Source organism: Eriocheir sinensis, chromosome 5, assembly GCF_024679095.1.
Source record: "Eriocheir sinensis breed Jianghai 21 chromosome 5, ASM2467909v1, whole genome shotgun sequence".
Lineage (NCBI taxonomy): Eukaryota > Metazoa > Arthropoda > Malacostraca > Decapoda > Varunidae > Eriocheir > Eriocheir sinensis.
In genome coordinates, this window is record NC_066513.1 from 8,575,953 (window position 1) to 8,598,274 (window position 22,322).

General features: G+C 43.0%; 1 protein-coding gene across 2 annotated transcripts in view; it reads left to right on the top strand.

Annotated features, from left to right (window-relative positions):
- Positions 1-21,211, top strand: part of LOC126984023 (receptor-type tyrosine-protein phosphatase F-like) — a 196,407-nt gene extending 175,196 nt beyond the window's left edge. For both annotated transcript variants that reach the window (XM_050837367.1, XM_050837377.1), the window contains 2 exons: positions 7,952-8,086; positions 21,045-21,211. In XM_050837367.1, coding sequence (XP_050693324.1) covers positions 7,952-8,000 — 49 coding nt within the window. In that variant the 3' untranslated portion in view covers positions 8,001-8,086; positions 21,045-21,211. The remainder of the gene's footprint in view (positions 1-7,951; positions 8,087-21,044) is intronic.
- The last annotated feature ends 1,111 nt before the right edge of the window (positions 21,212-22,322 follow it).

The following is a 22,322-nucleotide window of genomic DNA, read 5'->3' on the forward strand; positions in this document are numbered from 1 at the left end:
CATTAGATATATGCATTGATATGTGATAAATGAACCCTAAGGAATCAAACTATTACAGGTCTGGGACATTATAACAGTTTTTCATGGCACTGTGGCACGAAAATGGAAAAAAAAAACTTTAATCACCGTTTTCTCAAAACTAAGATCAATACATACACAAAATGGATCTCCTTTAGTATTAGCTCGACTGCCATAAAACTTTGGGGGTAGGAGCCAGACATGTTATAAAACAAAGTTGGAAAAAAATATCAGATTAATTTATTTTATGCATAATACAGTAATAATATAGTCCGAACTGCAAATTTTCTCATATATATTTTTTGTGACTAAAAAGGCTTCATCAGTTTATTTTTCTAACTTTGTAAAGACGGCCATAAAGCATTTTGTGTGCAAAGGACAAAAATTGGTGCAGAAGTGACCGAGGAGATAGACCTCAAAATAAAAAATAAAAAAAACTGAAAAAAGTAATCAGAATTTTTTTTTAAATCCTAAATGCATTCTATGCTCTGGTAAGATGATCAGAATATTATTCTTCACAACATATCGAAATCAATTTTGGCATAGGCCGTATAGGCGGTCGCCTAGGGCGCCACCATCTGGAGGGGGGCGGGATAGCGCCTACAAAGGCAAAAAATAAATAACACGAAATTCACGAACGTGTATTAATAAATAAATAAAAAAAAGATCAAAATTAAATTTTCTGCAATGAGGTGACGTTAGTTTGCCACAATCAACTCGATCGAGCTTATATAAGATATACTATAAATTTATAATGATATATAGTATTAGAATAAAGATTGCATATCGTGATCTATCTATTTGCTATCAAAAGAGTATAATCTATTTATATATTGCCCACTAGTAAGGGAGTGAAAAGTGATATGAAGTATGAATAAGTTATATGTATATTTGGATATCTTACCCTATTGTAAAGGCTTAGAGATTAAAGAGCACGAATAATCACAACAACAATGAACTTCCCCAACACGTAGTATTTCAAGTATAGCAACAACACAGCCTTTAGGCCAACACGGTGGGAGGTTAAATAGAACAAGGTTAAAGATCACCGCACAGCTCAAGACGAGACCAGAGGCTCTATACAGCGGCTTGAACAGGCAGAGAATCACTTCAGCACACGAAAAGTGAAGTCTTCTAAATGAAGACCTCAGCGGAGTGGTGTGGATGTATGTCGCCGGCAGAAGGCTGGAGGTCACTGCGGATATTAACAAGACGGAGATCAACACACACACGCACACACACACACACACACACACACACTGGAATGGGCAGAAAGGTCACTGTGAGGGTTGCCGGCGGCCCTTACACCTATGTTTATTACAGTAATGCATGGAACAAAATTCAAACACCTCAATGGCTCAGTACCATTGAGGTGTTTGAATTTTGTTCCATGCATTACTGTAATATTGTAGAATAATCTGTGACTCATGTGAGTCATTATGATGGTATTAATGGTGATAAGTCAGTCATAATAGGGTAATCACGTAATGTGGTGGACCAGTGGCGGTTTTGGTTGTATGTGTGCGTGCGTATGCATAATGCATGTATGTGTGTGTTGTGGGGGAGTGAGCGGGGAGAGGGGGCGCCAAATCCAAATCCCGGCTTGTGGCACCGGGCCGGGCACGAACCCGCATCGTCCTGGGCGTGGAGCCATCACGCTATCCACTCAGCCACCGTCTCCCCTTGCTTTGATATCACCAGAAGAGTATAAATCCATTTATATTCCATCTTTCATCATATTCTTTTTAGCATTTGTTTGCTAAATGACTCATTAATTTCTTTTGAAAAATAAATGTTCAGCCATCAAATCACTTTGTCTTTAGAAAAAGACTTGAGCAAACTTGATGCTCTCATAGTGGTAATCCACTATGTCTTGGTTTACGAGCGGTGACTTGGTGTACGACCATCCTGTTTATACAAGTCGAAGATGCGAGCTTGGGTTCCCTTTTGTTTGCCGCAAGACGAGAGCGCTCAGAGCAGAAGACAATTGGCATGGGATCTCAAGTTACTGTCACACTGGGCCTTTTTCCTCCAACCGCATTGGTGGTAGGCGCAACTGGCAACTCCAACTTTTATGGTGTGCGTCACACACGACCAGGGTCAGTTGCCCATATCCACAAAGTAAACAAGCTAGTCACCCTGTATCGTCATGGTAAGGGCTGCTGTGGGTTCTGCTGCTGTTACTCAAATTACGGTCAAGTTGCCAAAGCTAAATGGAAGTAAGAAGTGGTTGTGGGTACGATCATGGCTTGACAGACGGAAGGGCAGGAGTGTTTACCCAAACCAACATGCTACTCTGGTTGGGCGTACGGGCACCCGCGGTTGCTCCAAGCTCCAACGGTTGGAGGATAATGCCCAGTGTGACACCGCCTTGAATCTGCGTTGTACACTTGCAGATGTAGCATCCGCGCGCTCTAGTGTGCAATCTTTATGTTTTCAGCACTATGTTATTAAAGAATTACTTATTTTTATACTGCACTTTATTATTAATATTATTTATATTTATATTGTTATACTATATCATTCATATTATTTATCATTGCTATTTGTTCATAAAATTAATCTCATTTTCTATAAAATAACATGTAAACCGATTTTTGTTAATATTTTTGAGGGCTTCTTTTTTTTTAGATTTATCCCCTTGTATCACTAGGACGACCCGGGGTGGACTCCAGAAACGAGTTACAATTATGTAAGTCAACTTACGTAACATTGTACGCTACCGGTGGATCCAGAAAGGTTTTGTAACGTACGTTGGATCCAGAAAGGTTACAGATTCTGTAAAGTGTGCGGTAACTTACAGATACCCCGGTAGGTCATGTAACTTACTAAATGCATTCGATTTACGTTGATAGCGTTATTATTAATACTTTTTCAACAAAGAAATGGATGATTATAACTGAATATAGCATTTGCTGGCATATTAGTGTTGGAAACGATATATGCACACTTTGAGAGGCATGAGAAGTGTGGACGGTATGATACGTTTACCCAACAACATCGACGCACGGGGGACTGCCAGACCTCCCTCCTCCCTTTCTCTTTATTCATCTTCCTACCTCCTCTTCATCCATTAATCCATCAATCTCTAGAGTTGTCCCTCCGTGGAGGGAACATGGGCCTTTGTCGGGTGACAGCACATGCATTGGGAGCCGACAGACAGACTATATATTATGTGAAGCAAACAACGAAATGTTCCCAGATTACGATTTAGTATAGTTTACCTTAAAAATGATAAAAAAGAAAATGGGAAAAGAGAACGGGTTGTTTTGAACCCACAGCTGGAGGCGTCTGCCTTACGATTGGCTGACGGTTCTGAAAACACGCTAGTGATTCGCTGGCAAGTCTCATGACGTCATACCTGGCTACGAAGATTCTGGCCAATCAACGCGATCCTAACTCCTTACTGAAACCTTTCTGGATCCACACAAAACTCGCTCGGTAGCGGTAGCGTACGTTACCTATACGAGGGCTAACAAATCTGAAACTTTGCGAAATCATTCTGAATTCAGCTCCCGGTCAGCTAACATTTTCTGTCATACATGTTCTGAAGAGCGGATATCAATGGATGACTAAAATATTCAATGTAAACACATTTTTGTTTTTCAGTGTAAGAATAACTGTATTAAAAGATAATATGATTGACAAAAATCAATCAATATATATTTATAATTGAACGTAGGTATACGGTCCTTGAAAGTCAATATCAAGACCAAGAGTGTCCATCGAACGTAGCATCCCTGTGTGATTAGTTCCCTCAGCAACTCTGCCAAAGTTGCCGCTTGCAAACTCAAAAAGAATTTACAAGTTGAAAACAATATGAATAAGAGCGGTCACCTTTTTGTGTGGCGTAATTATCGAGGTTGAGGTGGCACTTGCTGGTTCAGGCCTATGGTCCCAGGGACGGTCGGCTATGTGCTTTCTGCTACCATCATCAGTGTTCTCTTTATTCCTCTCTTCGCAATTTAAGTGACTCTTAACGGATTTTTTTGGGAAACTATACATCATCACTACATAAAGAAGGTAAGAAGGCATGCATGTATTGACAGTCGCTTTGTATAGCCATTATAACTCGTTTATTATTTTATATTTACTACATGCTTTGATCTATATCACATAGAATTTAATATGTAGAAAATGATTGTGCTGGCGCCTCAGCCATGCATCCTTGAGCGGCAGTGCGGCGTACCCTCTCGGCAGTGCTCAGTTCGAACTCTATGTGTAGTGGTGGTGTAGGATGGGTTTGTGCTGCTATTGTTGCTACAGTTTTTTCCCTGGGCCATAATACAATATTTGGTATCCTAGGTCTTGCATAATACAATATTCTTGTTACACAATACAATATCATAGTTACATAATACAATATCCTATGGTCCATCGACTCTAACTTGAGCCCTATGGCGATGACCTGCGCATGGCGATCTGTCTCACTGTTAGTCTGTACGTTATCTATTTATGGAATATATATATATATATATATATATATATATATATATATATATATATATATATATATATATATATATATATATATATAAAAAATACGACTGCATGGTGTCATGAATGGCTTGGGATTAGAGGGAAAGACAGCGACTGAGTCGCGCCCAAGGGCTCAAGTTAAAATCGATAGACTATAGTCACGTGATACAGTATCCTAGTTACAAAATACAACATCCTACTTACATAATACAATATCCTAGTTACATAATACAAATCCTTGTTAGTACAATATCCGAGTTACATAATACAATTACTAGTTTTTACATTATGCAATATTTTGAATCCTAATTTTTTTGTTATTTAAAACAAATATTTTGCATATCAAAAAGCATTACTTTTAGTTTCCTTTAATGCTAATATGTAGTGCTTAGTTTGTACTGTTATGGACAAAAATGTCAATAAAACAAATTTTTGTTGAGGGTTGATGTCAACATAGTATTTCCAACGTTGGTATTCTACGGTTAACCGTACAGACTTCTGACCATTTTAAGCACTGACTATTTTCTCCCAAATTGCTGTCTTAAAGCTTAGGGTGCGCGATATACCCCGGAGCGCGTTATATGCTGCAAAATAAGGTAAATGGATAAGTTTGTTTTGGTTTACGAGTTTTTTTGGTTTGTGGGAAACATTCCAGAACGAATTAAACTCGTAAACTGAGGTATGACTGTACTTGCTGTCTTCCTGGATGGCAGCACTGCAGCTCAGGGATGCATTGCTGAGGTGCCAACATCAATAATTTTCTACATATTAAATTATATGTGTTATAGATCACAGCATGTAGTATATATAAAATAATAAACGAGTTATAATAGCCATACAAAGCGAATGTCATTACTTGGCATGTATGCATGCCTTCTTACAGAGTCATAGAGAGTGCCAATGCCACTGCTCTGATGCCATAGGTTACAGTATGAGTGCTCACCAATACTGTCTTTCAGAAAGGCTCTATACACCCTATTATGATCATGTTGTACACATGTACAGCATTGATTCCACAGCAGGCATGCATTCAGTCATGTTGTACACACGTACAACGTTTCAGAAATCCAGTAATGAAGGAATAAATTTGCTTTTATTCAATTTTGTTGCCACATTACGAGTCTTGACCTTCAGTATTACTCTGCTGCAGACAAATTTGAGGCCATGCAATCAGGACAGACGTTTACGTTCCTATATTATACAACAATCTTGAGCAGCATGTTGCAGATTCACGGTCACCCATTACATTCAAACCTTCCTCCACTTTCCCAGCAAACTCAAGTAACCGCCTTCGTACAGCCTGTGCCTAAGAAGGGTGACCGTTCCAATCCCTCAAACTACCGCCCTATAGCTTTACTTTCCTGTCTATCTAAAGCTTTTGAATCAATCCTTAACCGGAATATTCAAAAGCACCTTTCCACTTCTAACCTTCTATCTGACCGCCAGTATGGGTTCCGCAAGGGGCGTTCTACTGACGATCTTCTTGCTCTCTTAAGTGATTCTTGGTCATCCTCTCTTAGCCGTTTCGGTGAAACTTTCTCAGTTGCACTAGACATATCGAAAGCCTTCGATAGAGTCTGGCACAAGTCTTTGCTTTCTAAACTGCCCTCTTTAGGATTCTATCCTTCTCTCTGTTCCTTTATCTCCAGTTTCCTTTCCGGTCGTTCTATCTCTGCTGTGGTAGACGGTCAGTGTTCTTCTCATAAACCTATTGACAGTGGTGTTCCACAGGGCTCTGTCCTATCACCCACTCTCTTCCTGTTATTCATCAATGATCTTCTTTCCATAACAAACTGTCCTATCCACGCATACGCTGATGACTCCACTCTGCATTATTCAACTTCTTTCAACAGAAGACCCTCTCAACAGGAATTACATGACTCCAGGCTGGAGGCCGCAGAACGCTTAACCTCAGACCTTACTATCATTTCCGATTGGGGTAAAAGGAACCTTGTGTCCTTCAATGCCTCAAAAACTCAATTTCTTCATTTATCAACTCGACACAATCTTCCAAACACCTATCCCCTATTCTTCGACAACACTCAGCTGTCACCATCTTCAACACTAAACATCCTCGGTCTATCCTTAACTCAAAATCTTAACTGGAAACTTCACATCTCTTCTCTCACTAAATCAGCTTCCTCGAGGTTGGGCGTTCTGTATCGTCTCCGCCAGTTCTTCTCCCCCGCACAGTTGCTATCCATATACAGGGGCATTGTCCGCCCTCGTATGGAGTATGCATCTCACGTGTGGGGGAGCTCCACTCACACAGCTCTCTTGGACAGAGTGGAATCTAAGGCTCTTCGTCTCATCAGCTCTCCTCCTTTTACTGATAGTCTTCTACCTCTTAATTTCCGCCGCCATGTTGCCTCTCTTTTTATCTTCTATCGATATTTTCATGCTGACTGCTCTTCTGAACTTGCTAACTGCATGCCTCCCCTCCTCCCGCGGCCCCGCTGCACGCGACTTTCTACTCATGCTCATCCCTATACTATACAAACCCCTTATGCAAGAGTTAACCAGCATCTTCACTCTTTCATCCCTCACGCTGGTAAACTCTGATACAATCTTCCTTCTGTCTTTCCTCCTGCCTACGACTTGAACTCTTTCTAGAGAAGGGTATCTGGACACCTCTCTTCCCGAAATTGACCTCTCTTCCGGCCACCTCTTTAGACTGTTTTTGTGAGCAGCTAGTTGTGGGCTTTTTTTATTATTGTTTACTTTTTTTGTGCCCTTGAGCTGTCTCTTTTGTTGTAAAAAAAAAAAGTTTTTTTTTTCTTGTTTCTGAAACTACTCAATTTTCTAGAAGCTTTATTTCATATGAAACAAAATGATCTGTCTTCTTAATAATATTCTGAATGCTAAAAAAAACTGCAGTTGTATAAAAGTGGAATGAATCTTTTCTTGAAGAAGTATTTTTTTCATCAATTTCTTTTCTTTTTACTTTATTTCCTCTGAGACACTGTTGGATGTGTGCTCCTTTGATATTTCAAGGGGCTGACATCTCTGGCCTAGGATGTCAGCTCCTTGATAAATCAAAGGAGCACACATCCAACTGTGTCTCAGAGGGAGGAACATATGTCCATGGAAAGAAGAAAAAAAGAAAAGAAATTGATAAATAAATAACTTCAACAAGAAAAGATTCAGTCCACTTATATACAACTGCAGTTTTTTTTAGCATTCATAATATTATTAAGAAGACATGATTTTCTCATATGAAATACAAGTTCTAGAAAATTGGGTACTATTTATTTATTTATCCCTCTCTCTACCTACCTACTAATCTACTATGTATATTTATCTATCAAAGAACATAACTGTATATGTGGTACATGGATCACCTATCAATCAGATTATCCCTCCATTCACATTTTAATTCATCACTGTGTCTCTGTATCCGTCTATTTATCAACTCAACTTTCCACCTATCCATCACTGCCTCTGTGTAATGCAGGGATGGTGTGACAAACTGCAGCGTGGTTGCGGCGCTGCTGGTGCCATAGGACACACCAAACTGACACAGGAAGTGGACTTATACCAGGCAGCAGCCAGTGTGATGAACGACAGACCAGAGTTCATTGTGAATGAGGTGTGTGTTTATGTTTGTTTATGTGTGTGTGTGTGTGTGTGTGTGTGTGTGTGTGTGAATGTGTGAGTGTATATGTATTTTTATCTATTTGTATTTACATTTGTAGTATACATTGCCTGAGCTCAAGCTGGGTCAGTCCTGTCTACCAATCTATAGTTTTAGTATAGTATAGTTTTCCAACATTTCCTTCATTATATAGACACTTCCCGCTTCAACAATGTCTTTGTTAAGTTCATTCCATGTATGCACAATCCTGTATGGAAAACTGAACCTCTTTATGTCTTTCAAACAAGTCCCCTTCCTCTTATCTGCCTCCTCCTTTCCATCTCGAGTAAAGTATTTGTATCCAACACGTCCATTCCACTTATGTTCTTGTACAGTGCTATAGTCTGGCTCAGCTAAACGTGCGGTTGTTGGGGGTTCAGTGTTGGGGATCCCCTTGTACAGCTCTGCCGTGTGTCTCCTATACCGCGATGTAGAAATGTTCTAATACAAGTAAAACCATGGCAAATAAGACAAGCAGATATGCATACACATTCAGTTTTAGTGTTATGACGTAAGAAAAAGCAGTTAACGTATTATGGATAAGATATTTATAAGTATGTAAAGAAACGTGGCATACATATTTTACAGTGGAGCTAAAAAAATGCATACATATTATTGAGTTTTCCTTTCGTTTTGGGATGTGTAAATAGGATGTGTAAATTATATTTAGATTATATCGTGAAGAAATGTACGTTGAAATAAGCTGACATAAGTAAGAAAAAATACATTCAAATCCTCGTGGCGGTAACGCCACGAGAGCGAGAGAGCGAGAGGCAACCAACTTGGGGTTAAAAACGTGGCAACGCTGTACTCCTGGATTATTCCTCACATGGCACCTTACAGCCGCACATTAAGATGACTCTTACTTTATCAGGTCTTCTCTTTCTTTTTTTCTTCCAGTGTTGGTAAGCCCAGTTCCCCCAATCTAGCCTCGCTGGACATTTGATAGTTCTCGCACCATCTTAGTTGCAATCCATTGAATCCTTCAAGTTTCCATAGGTCCTTTTTCTTGTGAGGTGATCAAACTACTGCTGCATACTCAATTATTGGTCTAATTCATGTTATTTTTTTTCCTCACCATGTCCCCATCTAAGTAGTGAAATTCCAATCTAATATTTTGCAGCAAACTATATATAAGACAGGGGCTGGTCTATCTGAATGAGGAATGTAGCATCCTCAACCTCCCCGACCTGTCTCCCCTCCCCCCCCCTCTCTCTCTCTCTCTCTCTCTCTCTCTCTCTCTCTCTCTCTCTCTCTCTCTCTCCTGATCATGCTTCTTTCTTTAGGTAACCGGGGTATTAATCATCCCAGGGGTCCTGCGTCCCAGCTACTATGGTGAGCAGTCAGGCCAGCCCCTGATCTGGGCTAATTGGGGGGGGGGGGGTTGCACCCCCTCCCCCCACTAAAAAAAATATCCTTCGCCAAAAACAAATTAAAAGGTAGAGGTCGTGGTTGTGGCGCGACCCTCGACCCCGATCCGACCTTGGTGGGGGGCCCGACCGCGCGGCAGGCTTCCACGTTGCATCCGCATCCGGGGAGCCTGCCGTCAGTGACGGGTGCATGACAAAGCCTATGGGACCCTTGCAGCGCGAAGGAAAAAGTTGGAAAGTTTCGTTTAGTCGGCGCAACATATGTGGCCATATGCCGGAGAGAGATAGAAGGGGAAAGAATTATGGGAGAAGGGAACATATCTCAGAAGACGGGACACAACCCCCGATTAATACCTGGTACCCATTTACTGCTGGGTGGACAGGGGCGTAGGGTATCGGAAAAGCCGCCCAAATTTTTCCACTCCGCCCGGGAATCGAACCCGGGCTCTCTCGGTTGTGAGCCGAGTGTGCTAACCACTGCACCACGAAGCCCCCTGCAACGCGAAGGAGGAAGGGCCCCCTCTCCCCTCTTTTTGTTTTGCGGGTGGCCGGGGTGGTGCAGAGGCTGCGCCCGGGGTTAACCTTCGGAGGGCCCTGCGTGTGGGCTCCTGGAACGTCCGGAGCCTCTCGGACAATAGTCGACTGCCCTACCTATCAGATAAGCTCAGAATGCTGAGGTTGGACATAGTGGCACTCTTTGAGATGAGGAGGCCTGGTAGTGGCAATATCAGTAAGGGGGGGTGCACCTTCTACTGGTCCGGCATGAGCAATGGCTTCCATGTCCAGGGGATAGCTATGGGCATCTCCAGTCAACTACTGCCATTTGTGGTTGAGGTTGCTCCGGTTGATGACCGTATATTGCGAGTGAGGCTGAAGCAAACACTGAGTTTCATGCCTCTTGTTGCAGTATACGCTCCTACCAAGATGCGTGAAACTGAGGCGGAGATGTTCTACGCCAAACTTGACTCCGTATTAGACCAGTGCCCTCGCCGGGACACACTCATAGTCCTGGACGACTTCATTGCTACTACTTGCAGTGCCAGGGTTGGCTACGAGTTATGTGTTGGTCCCCAAGGTTCTGGTACCAGGAACATCAACAGCTTTCTCCTCCTGAAATTTTGTAAAATCCAGAAACTTGAGATTTGCCGGTTCCTGAAACAAGAGAACAGCTGGGCCAATACTTATAAAGAAATGAGGCGTGTGCCTTAAGTCTCGTTTCACAGGAGGGTTAGCACCATAGCTGGGGCTCCAGCCGCCACGGGTAGTGGGAAACGTAAAGTTGCCAACAACGGCGAGATCAGTTATCTCATATGAAAATTAATGGGTAAGAATACCTTAAAATGGTGAAAGTATTGAATAGAAGTACATCATATCCATTATAATAGGGTTTTGTAAGACTATAGTGAGCGTTTGAATGTAAAACGATTTGATGAGGCACGCTGGCTGTCTGGCAACACCCGGCAATGTTTACATTTGAATGTCGAGCCTCAGACGAGACCCAGATTTATGCCTGCCCCGGACCAACTTTAGCTACTCGCGCCGCGTCTCAGATTCACATCCAGCTCCACAGGGCCGGTTTGGGCTCTTAAGACGAGCCGGAGACGAGGTGTTAGCTTTATAAGTATGGGCCCAGAGCTGCACCGCTGGCCTTGGTGTAGCAGTGCCGGAGCGGTATCTAAGGAGATTGACCACATCCTCGTAAGTACTTATTGGAGGATCCTTCAAAACTGAAGGGTTTTCCAGAATGCTGAGTTCTTTGAAACTGATCATAGGCTTGTTGTTGCAACACTTAAACTTCATGTAAAGAAGAATCTCGAGATGCAACACTACTGTGTTGCTTCTAGAGAGACTGAAGGATCTGGCATGTGCTCAGGAGTATACCGTGACAGTCTCAAACCGATTCGATGTGCTCGGCACCCAGGAGGACTGTGGGATACCTTCAAACGTGAGAATCTGCGAGCTGCCAAGGAGTGCATTGGAAAGCGCCCGAGATCTAGGAGTGGCTTTGCCTCGGTGGAGACGCTGGAGAATATTGAGGAGAGTCGCACTGTCAAACTTGCTAGGAATCAGGACTAGAGCTCTCCTGAGGAGAGAAAAGGAGAGGCATGTCAGGGGTCTCGCTGAAGAAGTCGAGGGCCGTTTAAATGCGTATGACCTCCGACCTGCTTACTGAGCCCTGAAGAAGCTCCGCTCCAGGTCTCCCTCTCAGGTGAAGGCTATTCAAACAGCTGACGGCTGCTTCGTGTCGGACATTGATGCGCAGAGGGCTCATTGAGCTGAGTACTGTGAGTAGTTGTACACTGCGGACCCTCCACATGGGCAGCTTCCAGTTGCTGGGTTGCAGGTGGCGGATGCTGATTCACCCATTGGCGAAAGCCCACCCTCTCTGGTCGAGGTCAGAGAGGTTGTGGCAATGTTAAGGGGTGGTAAGGCACCTGGTACCTGCGGAAGCATTGATCCATGGGTTCCATACAGTCTTGACTGCCGTATGGGAGTCTAAAACCATTCCTCCTGGCTGGAAAAGGGGGTTGGCCGTCCCTATCTGGAAAGGGAAAGGGAACAGCCAGGACTGCAACAACTACCGTGGTATTACACTGCTCAGTGTGTCAGGCAAGGTGCTTGCTGATGTGAGTTAACAGCTAGCTGCTGCAGCTGCAGAGACCTGAACAGTCTCGGTTCACGCCTGGTAAGTCAAAAATTGACTGTATCCTAGCCCTTCGAGTACTGATGGAGCGCCGAGGTAAGTTTCGACCGGGGATGCTTGCAGCCTATGTCGATCTCAAGAAGGTGTTTGATTCAGTGCATCTTGAGACATTCTGGGATTTTCTGCGACTCTGTAGGATTCCTGCGAGAACTATTGCTTTGCTGACTGGCCTGTGTTATGTGACAGAGAGTTCTCTGAAGTGTGGGGGCGGTTTGTCCAGCTTCTTTCCCGTAAATGCGGGAGTGAGGCAGGGCTGTGTTCTTGCCCCATCGCTTTTCAACACTTGTATGGACTGGGTACTGGGCAGAGTTGTGGACCAGAGTCATTGCGGAGCATCCATTGGCAATACCATGGTTACTGACCTTGTTTTTGTAGATGATGCAGTAATCCTGGCGGAGTCGCTGGATATTTAGGTGATGGCTCTCGAGGTACTGCACAAGGAGGCGAACCCCTTTGGACTTCAGGTATCCTGGGCCAAAATCAAAGTACAGGTGTTTGGAGGCTTGCTAGATGAAACTGTACAGTCTGTTCATGCGAGTGGCGAGGACGTTGAGACTCAGAAAGTTTCAGGAATCTTTGTAGCGTAGTTCATAACAACGGTGAGTCTGGCCAGGAAGTCTTATGGCGGATTAGCTTGGCCCACGGTGTTATGAACTCGCTCAACACGAGTATATGGCGTTGTCGATACATGTGCAGAAGGACAAAGATCCAGATCTTCAAGTGCCTTGTGCTCCCTGTCTTACTCTATGGTTGTGAGACATGAACACTAAATGGGGACATGGAGAGGCGAACTGATCCCTTTGGTAATGGATGTCTTTTTTTTCTTTTTTTTTTACGTCTACGCCTATAGCGCCGGTAGGCGGATATCGCTGGCATGTCTTTGTGTTTAACCGGCAACTATTCCGTGAGACTGATTCGACATATAGTACCTGCATAGTCCGTCAACGCCAACTCCGGCTAAACGGGCAAGTGGGATGTTATCCTGAAGCTGGTCCTGCTCATCGAGTTGTCTCTGTAAGAGACAATCCTGAGTGGAAGAGACCACGGAGTTCGTGGCTTGAGCAAGTCGATAGCTCCTCGGGTTGGGAAAGGAGACTGATGGAGACTTACCTTAACGGAGCCCCGGGCTTGGCATCGTAGGATGGGCGAGAGGACGTGCCCCCCCGGCATATGCCCCCACTGATTGATTCATTGAAACTGTATGTTTCTCCAAATATTATATTTCTGTGCTTCTCAGGTTTCACTGTATCTTGTATTGTAATTCATACGCCTTTTTTCTTCCTTCTCTGTGTCGATGATCGTCCCTCCCATCTTATACATTCCACTTGGTCTATTTTTACTCCTGCCCGTTTTCATTGTGTGACACTTCTTTTCATTGAACTCCATTTCCCAGTCTTTACCTCATTCATGAATCTCATTTAAATCTTCCTGCAGTATATTACAATCATCTTCATATCTATTTTTTTCTAAGCAGTTTTGGCGTCATTTGCAAACATACTCATGTAAATCTTTACTTTTTTCTGGCATATCATTTATATATATTTATATCATAGGTGCTAACACTGATCCCTGTGGAACTCCACGTTTGACCGTTCTCCAATCTGATTTCTCATCTTTCAACACAGTTCTCATTTATCTCTTTGTTATGTAATTTTTCATTCATTCTGTCATTTTCCTCCCCACTCCTCCTCTATTTTCTAATTTTCACTGCAATCTCTTAAATGTAACTATCAAATGCCTTTTTTTAGGTCCAAAAATACACAGCCCACCCATTCATCTCTCTCCTGCACTATATCTATTACTCTAGATCTGTCTATCTATATCCCCGACGCCCTGCTCCCTCGCGGGAACTTCCCTCCAGGGGGTGGCCGCGGCAGAAGTGTCTCCATCTCTCCTTGTTCTGGCACTCCCTCTTATTTTTTTTTTTATTTTTTTTACAGCAGAGGTGTCAGTTCAAGGGCATAAAAAAAGTTAACAAATGTGAAAAAAAGCCCGCGACTCACTGCTCCTATAAAGAGTTAGAGGAGTGGCCGAAAGATAGGTCAATTTCGGGAGGAGAGGTGTCCTGATACCCTCCTCTTGAAAGAGTTCAATTCGTAGGCAGGAGGAAATACAGATGAAGGAAGATTGTTCCAGAGTTTACCAGCGTGAGGGATGAAAGAGTGAAGATGCTGGTTAACTCTTGCGTAAGGGATTTGGACAGTAAAGGGATGAGCTTGAGTAGAAAGTCGTGTGTTGCGAGGCCGCGGGAGGGGGGGAGGCATGCAGTTAGCAAGTTCACAAGAGCAGCCACCATGAAAACATCGATAGAAGATAGAAAGATAGGCAACATGGCGGCGAAATTTAAGAAGTAGAAGACTATCAGTAAGAGGAGGAGAGCTGATGAGACGAAGAGCCTTAGACTCCACTCTGTCCAAGAGAGCTGTGTGAGTGGAGCCCCCCCCCCACACGTGAGATGCATACTCCATACGAGGCCGGACAAGGCCCCTGGAAATGGATAGCAACTGCGGGGGAGAAGAACTGGCAGAGACGGTATAGAACGCCCAGCCTCGAGGAAGCTGATTTAGTAAGAGAAGATATATGAAGTTTCCAGTTGAGATTTTGAGTTAAGGATAGACCGAGGATGTTTAGTGTTGAAGAAGGTGACAGCTGAGTGTTGTCAAAGAATAGGGGATAGCTGTTTGGAAGATTGTGTCGAGTGGATAGGTGAAGAAACTGTGTTTTTGAGGCATTGAAGGACACCAAGTTCTTCTTGCCCCAGTCGGAAATAATAGCAAGGTATGAGGCTAAGCGTTCTGCCGCCTCCATCGTGGAATCATTTAGTTCCTGTTGGGTGGGTCTTCTATTGAAAGAAGTTGAGTAATGCAGAGTAGAGTCATCGGCGTAAGAATGGATAGGACAGTTTGTTATGGAAAAAAGATCATCAATGAACAACAGAAAGAGAATGGGAGAAGGACAGAACCCTGCGGAACACCACTATTAATAGGTTTAGGGGAAGAACAGTGACCGTCTACCACAGCAGAAATATAACTGTCAGAGAGGAAACTTGAGACAAAGGTACAGAGAGAAGGATAGAAACCGTAGGAAGATAGTTTGAAAAGCAAAGATTTGTGCCAGACCCTATCAAAGGCTTTTGATATGTCCAGCGCAATAGCAAAGGTTTCACCGAAACGGCTGAGAGAGGATGACCAAGAGTCAGTTAGGAAGGCAAGGAGATCACCAGTAGAACGTCCCTTGCGGAAACCATACTGGCGATCAGATAGAAGGTCAGAAGTGGAAAGGTGCATTTGAATCTTTCGGTTAAGGATTGATTCAAAAGCTTTAGATAGACATGAAAGCAAAGCTATAGGACGGTAATTTGAGGGATTGGAACGGTCACCCTTCTTAGGCACAGGCTGTATAAAGGCATACTTCCAGCAGGAAGAAAAGGTAGATGTTGACAGGCAGAGGCGAAAGAGTTTGACCAGGCAGGGTGTCAGCACGGAAGCACAGTTTTTAAGGACAATAGGAGGCACTCCATCAGGTCCATAAGCCTTCTGAGAGTTGAGGCCAGAGAGGGCATAGAAAACATCATTAGAAAGAATCTTAATTATAGGCATAAAGGAGTCAGAGGGGGGATGAGTAGGAGGCATATGCCCAGAATCGTCCAGGGTGGAGTTCTTACATAAAGTTTGAGCGAAGAGTTCAGCCTTAGAGACAGATGAGACGGCAGTGTTGCCGTCAGGGTTAAGGAGAGGAGGGAAAGAGGAAGAAGTGAAACTGTAGGAGATATTTTTGGCTAGATGCCAGAAGTCACGGGAAGAATTAGAGAAAGCAAGGTTTTGGCATTTGCTATTAATGAAGGAGTTTTGGGTTAGTCGGAGAATAGATTTGGCACGATTCCGGGCTGAAATGTAAAGATTATGGTTAGCGGGAGTTCGAATGCATGCAGCACAGCACTCGCGAATACCTGCAGTTGAAATTAATTATATAAGAGGTGCATGTGGTGTGTCAGGATGGGATGGAGATATTATTGAAAACATGTACAAGAAGTTTGGAATAGGTGCGACAGCAAAAGGGGTTGAGTGTGGAGTGGTGGAGTGGGTGAAGAATGGTGCATTGAAATGGTTTAGCTTAGCACATTCAATCCTGCTACTTCAAACTCTCTCGCTCCAATACTTCCTCTGACAACCCCTCCCTCGGTCCTTCCCTCATACACTCTCTTCACGAATACATTCTCCTTCACTCTCACCACGTGTCTAAACCATTTCAATGCACCATTCTTCACTCACTCCACCACTCCACACTCAACTCCTTTTGCTGTCGCACCTATTCCAAACTTCTTGTACATGCTTTCAATAATTTATCCATCCCATCCTGACACATCACATGCACCTCTTATATAATTAATTTCAACTGCAGGCATTCGCGAGTGCTGTACTGCATGCCATGTCCACGTCTCTGATGAATATGGCAGAGTTGGCAGAATATTGATACTCCTTATTCTCCTCTTTACCTCCATGCTCACACTTCTTCATTTCATATCTCTCTCCAATGCACCCACCACCTGTCTGCATTTCACTTCTCTTTCCCTCACTTCACCTTCCATACTTCCATCCCTACATAAAACAGCTCCTAAATATATAAACTCAGTCATCTCCTCCATTCGCTCCTCCCCTAACCTTATCGTTCACTTCATTTTACCCTCTGCTCTAACTCTGTACGCCTTTGCATAATCAATGACCTGTCCTCTCACCCTCTCAAATACTTTAACCTTACTGTTTCCAGCATCCACTCTCAGCTTTCTCCTCTTACACACCCTGTCAAACTCATCCACTATCCCTTGCAGCATCTCCTCATTCTTTGTCAACGACACTGTATCATCTCTAAACAGACCCGCAACTAATGACTTCCATACCTCTCACTTTCAGCCTTGGACCAAGCTCCCCCACTTTGGCTTTCTTTTCTCTCACACAACCATCCATGTATACAATAAAAAAACATAGTGAAATCACACACCCCTGTCTCACACCCACGCGAACACCAAACCTCTCACTCAACTCACAATTCACCATCCATGTGTACAGAGGCACTCGCATCCTTATAAAAGGATCAGAAAAACGCCTTCACCCACCGTATATCCTTAGAACATCCCACAACCCCTTCCTGTCATCCCTGTCATATGCCTTCTCCAGGTCCATGAACGCAGCAAACATCTTCCTATCCTTCTCTATATATTTTATAGCTAACATTTTGAGTGCAAATATTTGCTCTACACAACCCCACCCTTTCGTGAAAATCCTTGTTCATCGCATACACTTTTCTCAGCTATTTTCTTCATCCTCTCATTTAAAACCCTGCCTTACACTTTTCCTGCCATACTGAGTAGATTTATTCACCTGTAACTATTACAATCACCTCTGCTCCCTTTCCCTTTGTACAGCGGCACAACAATTGCCTTTCTCCGATCCTCTGGCACCTCATTCTGTTCCCATGCTAGGATACATATCCACAATACCCATTTCACAACTACACCTCCTCCATACTTTAGCATTTCTGCTGTTATGCCATCAGCTCCAGGGGCCTTTCCTACTTTTAACTTACTCATTGCCTTCTCTATCTCACCTCTCTCCACTCTCCCCTTTGGATTTGGCAGCCCTACAGTGATCTTTATTCCTATGCTAGTCACTTCTGTTCCCCCTCCCATACTCTCATTCGTTACAGTGCTGCTTCCACACCTCTATCTCCTCTATCTCTGTCTACTCATTCCCCCTCATGAGCACTTCAGCTTTCCTCTTCATGCTACAAATGTCACCCCCCCCCCCCCCCACAATTCCTCTTTTAACTTTTTTCCAGAAAAGTTTTTTGTTCTCTTGGTATTTTGCTGAAATGTTCCTCCCATAATCCTCATCCACTCTCTTTTTACTTTCCCTAACCAATCTCTTTACCAACATCTTACTCTCCCTGTACTTTCTCTCCCATCTCCATCTAACCTCATCCGTCACATTTTCTGTAGCATTTTATCGAAGTTCCTTTTCTCCTCAACTGCCTCTTTTATCTCATCCGTCCACCACGTTGTCCCTTTCTTTCCTTTTCCACACGACTTATACCCGACTACTTCCTCAGTTGCCCTGACCACTGAACTCTTGAACACCTCACAAACCTCCTTCACTCCTTCACTGTATACTATATGTGCTCTTGCTCTTCCAAGTATTCCCTCTACTTTCCTCCTATACATATCCTTGTGGCCACTGTCATGCAATTTCTCACTTGCTAGTTCCTTCCTACCTTTTTCCTTCTTCCCATTCCCTCTGAATTCCAATTTCTCCTTCATCCTGATTTTAGCTACTACCGTGAAGTGATCAGATCCACTATACATTCCTCTCACAACCTTTGCATCCACTGCATCCTGTTGCAACCTTGTATCCACAGTTATATAATATATTACACTCCTCATGCCACCCCTTGTCCACGTATACCTGTGAATTAGTTTGTGCTGGAAGAAAGTTTTTGCCAAGAACAGACCCCTCTCAGCACAAACATCCACAAGGTATTGTACTTTCTCAATCACTCCATCAACACACCATTTCCCAACCACACCACCAATCTCACTGTTTCCATCTTCTGCATTCATATCTCCTAACACAAGAATTATTCTTTCACTTCCAAAGTTTTTTTTAAACACTGTCCTAAGTCCCCGCAAAATCTCTTCATCTCACTCATGCTTTTTCCTTCCCTTATCGTTCACTCGCGCATATACACACACCCATGCATACCTTACTATCACTATCTTCCCTGTCATCCACACTATCCTGGAACCACACCACCCATGGCCATCCGCTCCCGCCCACACTCGAGGGGAGGCCAATGACGCACACCCCTGTCTCCCCCTTCCCCCCTCGACCCTTGCCTCCTTTTCTTCCACACCCTCCCACAGCCTCTCCCCGCCCCCACTCCCACCCCCCCACACACCACTGCCTATCATATGCGTCGCACTCACAACCTGCCACATCAATCTTTCCTTTCTGGAATTCGTTAATTATCTCCCTTCTCTTCCCTTCCTCACTCATCCCATTCGCATTTATGCATGCTACCCTATGGAGCGCCTCCCTCCTTCTCTTCCTCCCCTCCCCAGGGGCAGATGGAGACCCCCCTCTGCCTGTAGCCATTTTTCGTCCACCCCCGGAGGTGCCACTGGCAGCTGGCAGGACTATCGCTGTTCTAATTCCTGGAGGGACACAGGGCACCAGATTGTCAGGAACTACCATCACTAAATTTAAAAAATCATGAAAAAGGATAAAAATATGAAAAGAGAACCGTCCCATAGAGACAAAGTACAGAAGGTACCAGCTCTCCCCTTTAGTTCCACCACACAAAAAAATAAAATTACTATACAATAAAATACTGCTATTAGTAAAAATAATGTGGTGTAATAACGAGGTCACCTCGTGAAGGCGGGGTAGAGCTTGGCTACCACAGATGTGTCTGTAATAGTCCAGTTAGGTGCTGCTGATTCCCACCAATCCAATTTAGTTCTACCTAGTGGCACCTCTAACTTCATCAGTTACGATACTGCCACTGCGCAAAGTCTGTCTCGAGTAAAAACATATTAGATTTACCTCGTCTGAATTCAAATTGACTTTTTTTTATTGTTTTCTCTCTTTCTAGGTGGTCTACCCACTGTCTTTTAATTATCTTCTCACAGCGCTTGCACATTACATTTGTTAGAAAAAACTGACCATAGTTCAGAGGCTCTTTTTTTGTTTCCGCTCTCATGTAATGGGAACACATTTGCTCTTTTCCAATGTACTAGGACTTCCCCGGTCTCTCTCTCTCTCTCTCTCTCTCTCTCTCTCTCTCTCTCTCTCTCTCTCTCTCTCTCTCTCTCTCTCTCTCTTATCCTGTGCCAACGACGGTTCGGCCAGGACTCGGTCACCGAGAAGCTTAATTAAGCTGCAGTCACACTTATATTGCATTTAGCGAATCAGGGGCCAGGAGGAACTCGTCCAAAACCTGATGCCTGGCTCTCAGTGGCCTCCAACATGGTACTGGTTTTAATTTACATTTTCATCGCTTGTCCCTGGTTTTTGTTTGACTGGCCGGCCTCAATACCGCATTCGCATTAGTTGGAGAGTAACTGTTGTATGGAAAATGTGTCCTAAATGTAGGTCTCGTGCAATGTGGAAACTCTCAGTATGAAACGGGCTCCTTCCATCATGTCACTGACATACATAGCAAACATTTTGGCGCCAGACCCAAGCATTGCAAAACTCCACCTGTGACACCCCTCCATCCTGCTCTTTGTTACTGTCCTCCTGTCTACCTTCCCTCCCCTCTAGGGCACTCCCTCTAGTCCTCCGCATATACTCCAGCTTCCACAACAGGCACCTGTGTGATACTTCATTGACGTCTTTCTGCAGGTCAGAGTAACACACAGTACACTCAACTCTCACTCCACTGTGACACGTCAGTCAGCCTTGAGTCAGTAAACTAGATTTCCATGTGACTTACACCATGCATCTGGACACTATCTGGATACTCAACATATATCCCGGATTTGGTCCGATTTACATATTTGTGTCTTAGGCCCTGAAAGAGTTTACCTGATTTAAAGGTCGCGTTTATAGAGTGTGTACTGTACGTAGTAATAGTTGTACTGTAGTACTATACTGCACGTAAGGATAGTAGTAGTGGTAGAGGTAATAGTAGCAGTAGAGGTAGTAGTAGCAATAGCTGTAGTAGTTACCCTAGAAATATAGACAAAAAAATGTCTACCTTTACATGAGTATAAAAATAAAACTGATCAGCTAAAAGTAGGTCGAAGGGATATTTGCCTTTAAGCTGTGTCATGTGCCCACAGGACCAGTACGAGTTCCTTCACCTTGCAATGAACGCCTTCCTCAGCAACGAGAGACTCTATGGCAACTTCAACTGAGGATCACAGGCCTGGCGCCCCCAGCAACGCACCGTCACCAACACACCCACTCAAGCACACTAAAGCTGGATACTTATATATATATATATATATATATATATATATATATATATATATATATATATATATATATATATATATATATATATATATATATATATATATATATATATATATATATATATATATATATATATATATATATATATATATATATATATATATATATATATATATATATATATATATATATATATATATATATATATATATATATATATATATATATATATATATATATATATATATATATATATATATATATATATAGAGGAGACAGTTCAAGGGCGTAAAAAAATTGAAAAAGGCTATATATATATATATATATATATATATATATATATATATATATATATATATATATATATATATATATATATATGCAGGGAGTAAGTGATTGTGTTTGAAACACTAATTGAATTTAGGAAATTCATAATAAAAAAAATCAATTACAAAATTAAATAAATATCCACATCAGGTCAGCAACAATATATCTCTACAGATTTATTGCACACACACACACACACACACACACACACACACACACACACACACACACACACACACACACACACACACACACACACAACACACACACACACACACACACACACACACACATACACAACATCAACACACACACACACACACACACACACACACACACACACACACATCAAGGCACACACACACACACACATCAAGGCACACACACACACACACACACACACACACACACACACACACATTCCTGCTGGAAGTATGCCTTAGCACAGCCTGTGCCTAAGAAGGGTGACCGTTTCAATCCCTCAAACTACCGCCCTATAATTTTACTTTCCTGTCTATCTAAATATTTTGAATCAATCCTTAACAGGAAGATTCAAAAGCACCTTTTCACTTTCAACCTTCTATCTGATAGTCAGTATGGGTTCCGCAAGGGGCGTTTTACAGGCGATCTTCTTAACGGACTCTTGGTCATCCTCTCTTAGCCGTTTCGGTGAAACTTTCTCAGTTGCGCTAGACATATCGAAAGCCTTCGATAGAGTCTGGCACAAGTCTTTGCTTTCTAAACTGCCTTCTTTCGGATTCTATCCCTCTCTCTGTTCCTTTATCTCCAGTTTCCTTTCCGGCCGTTCTATCTCT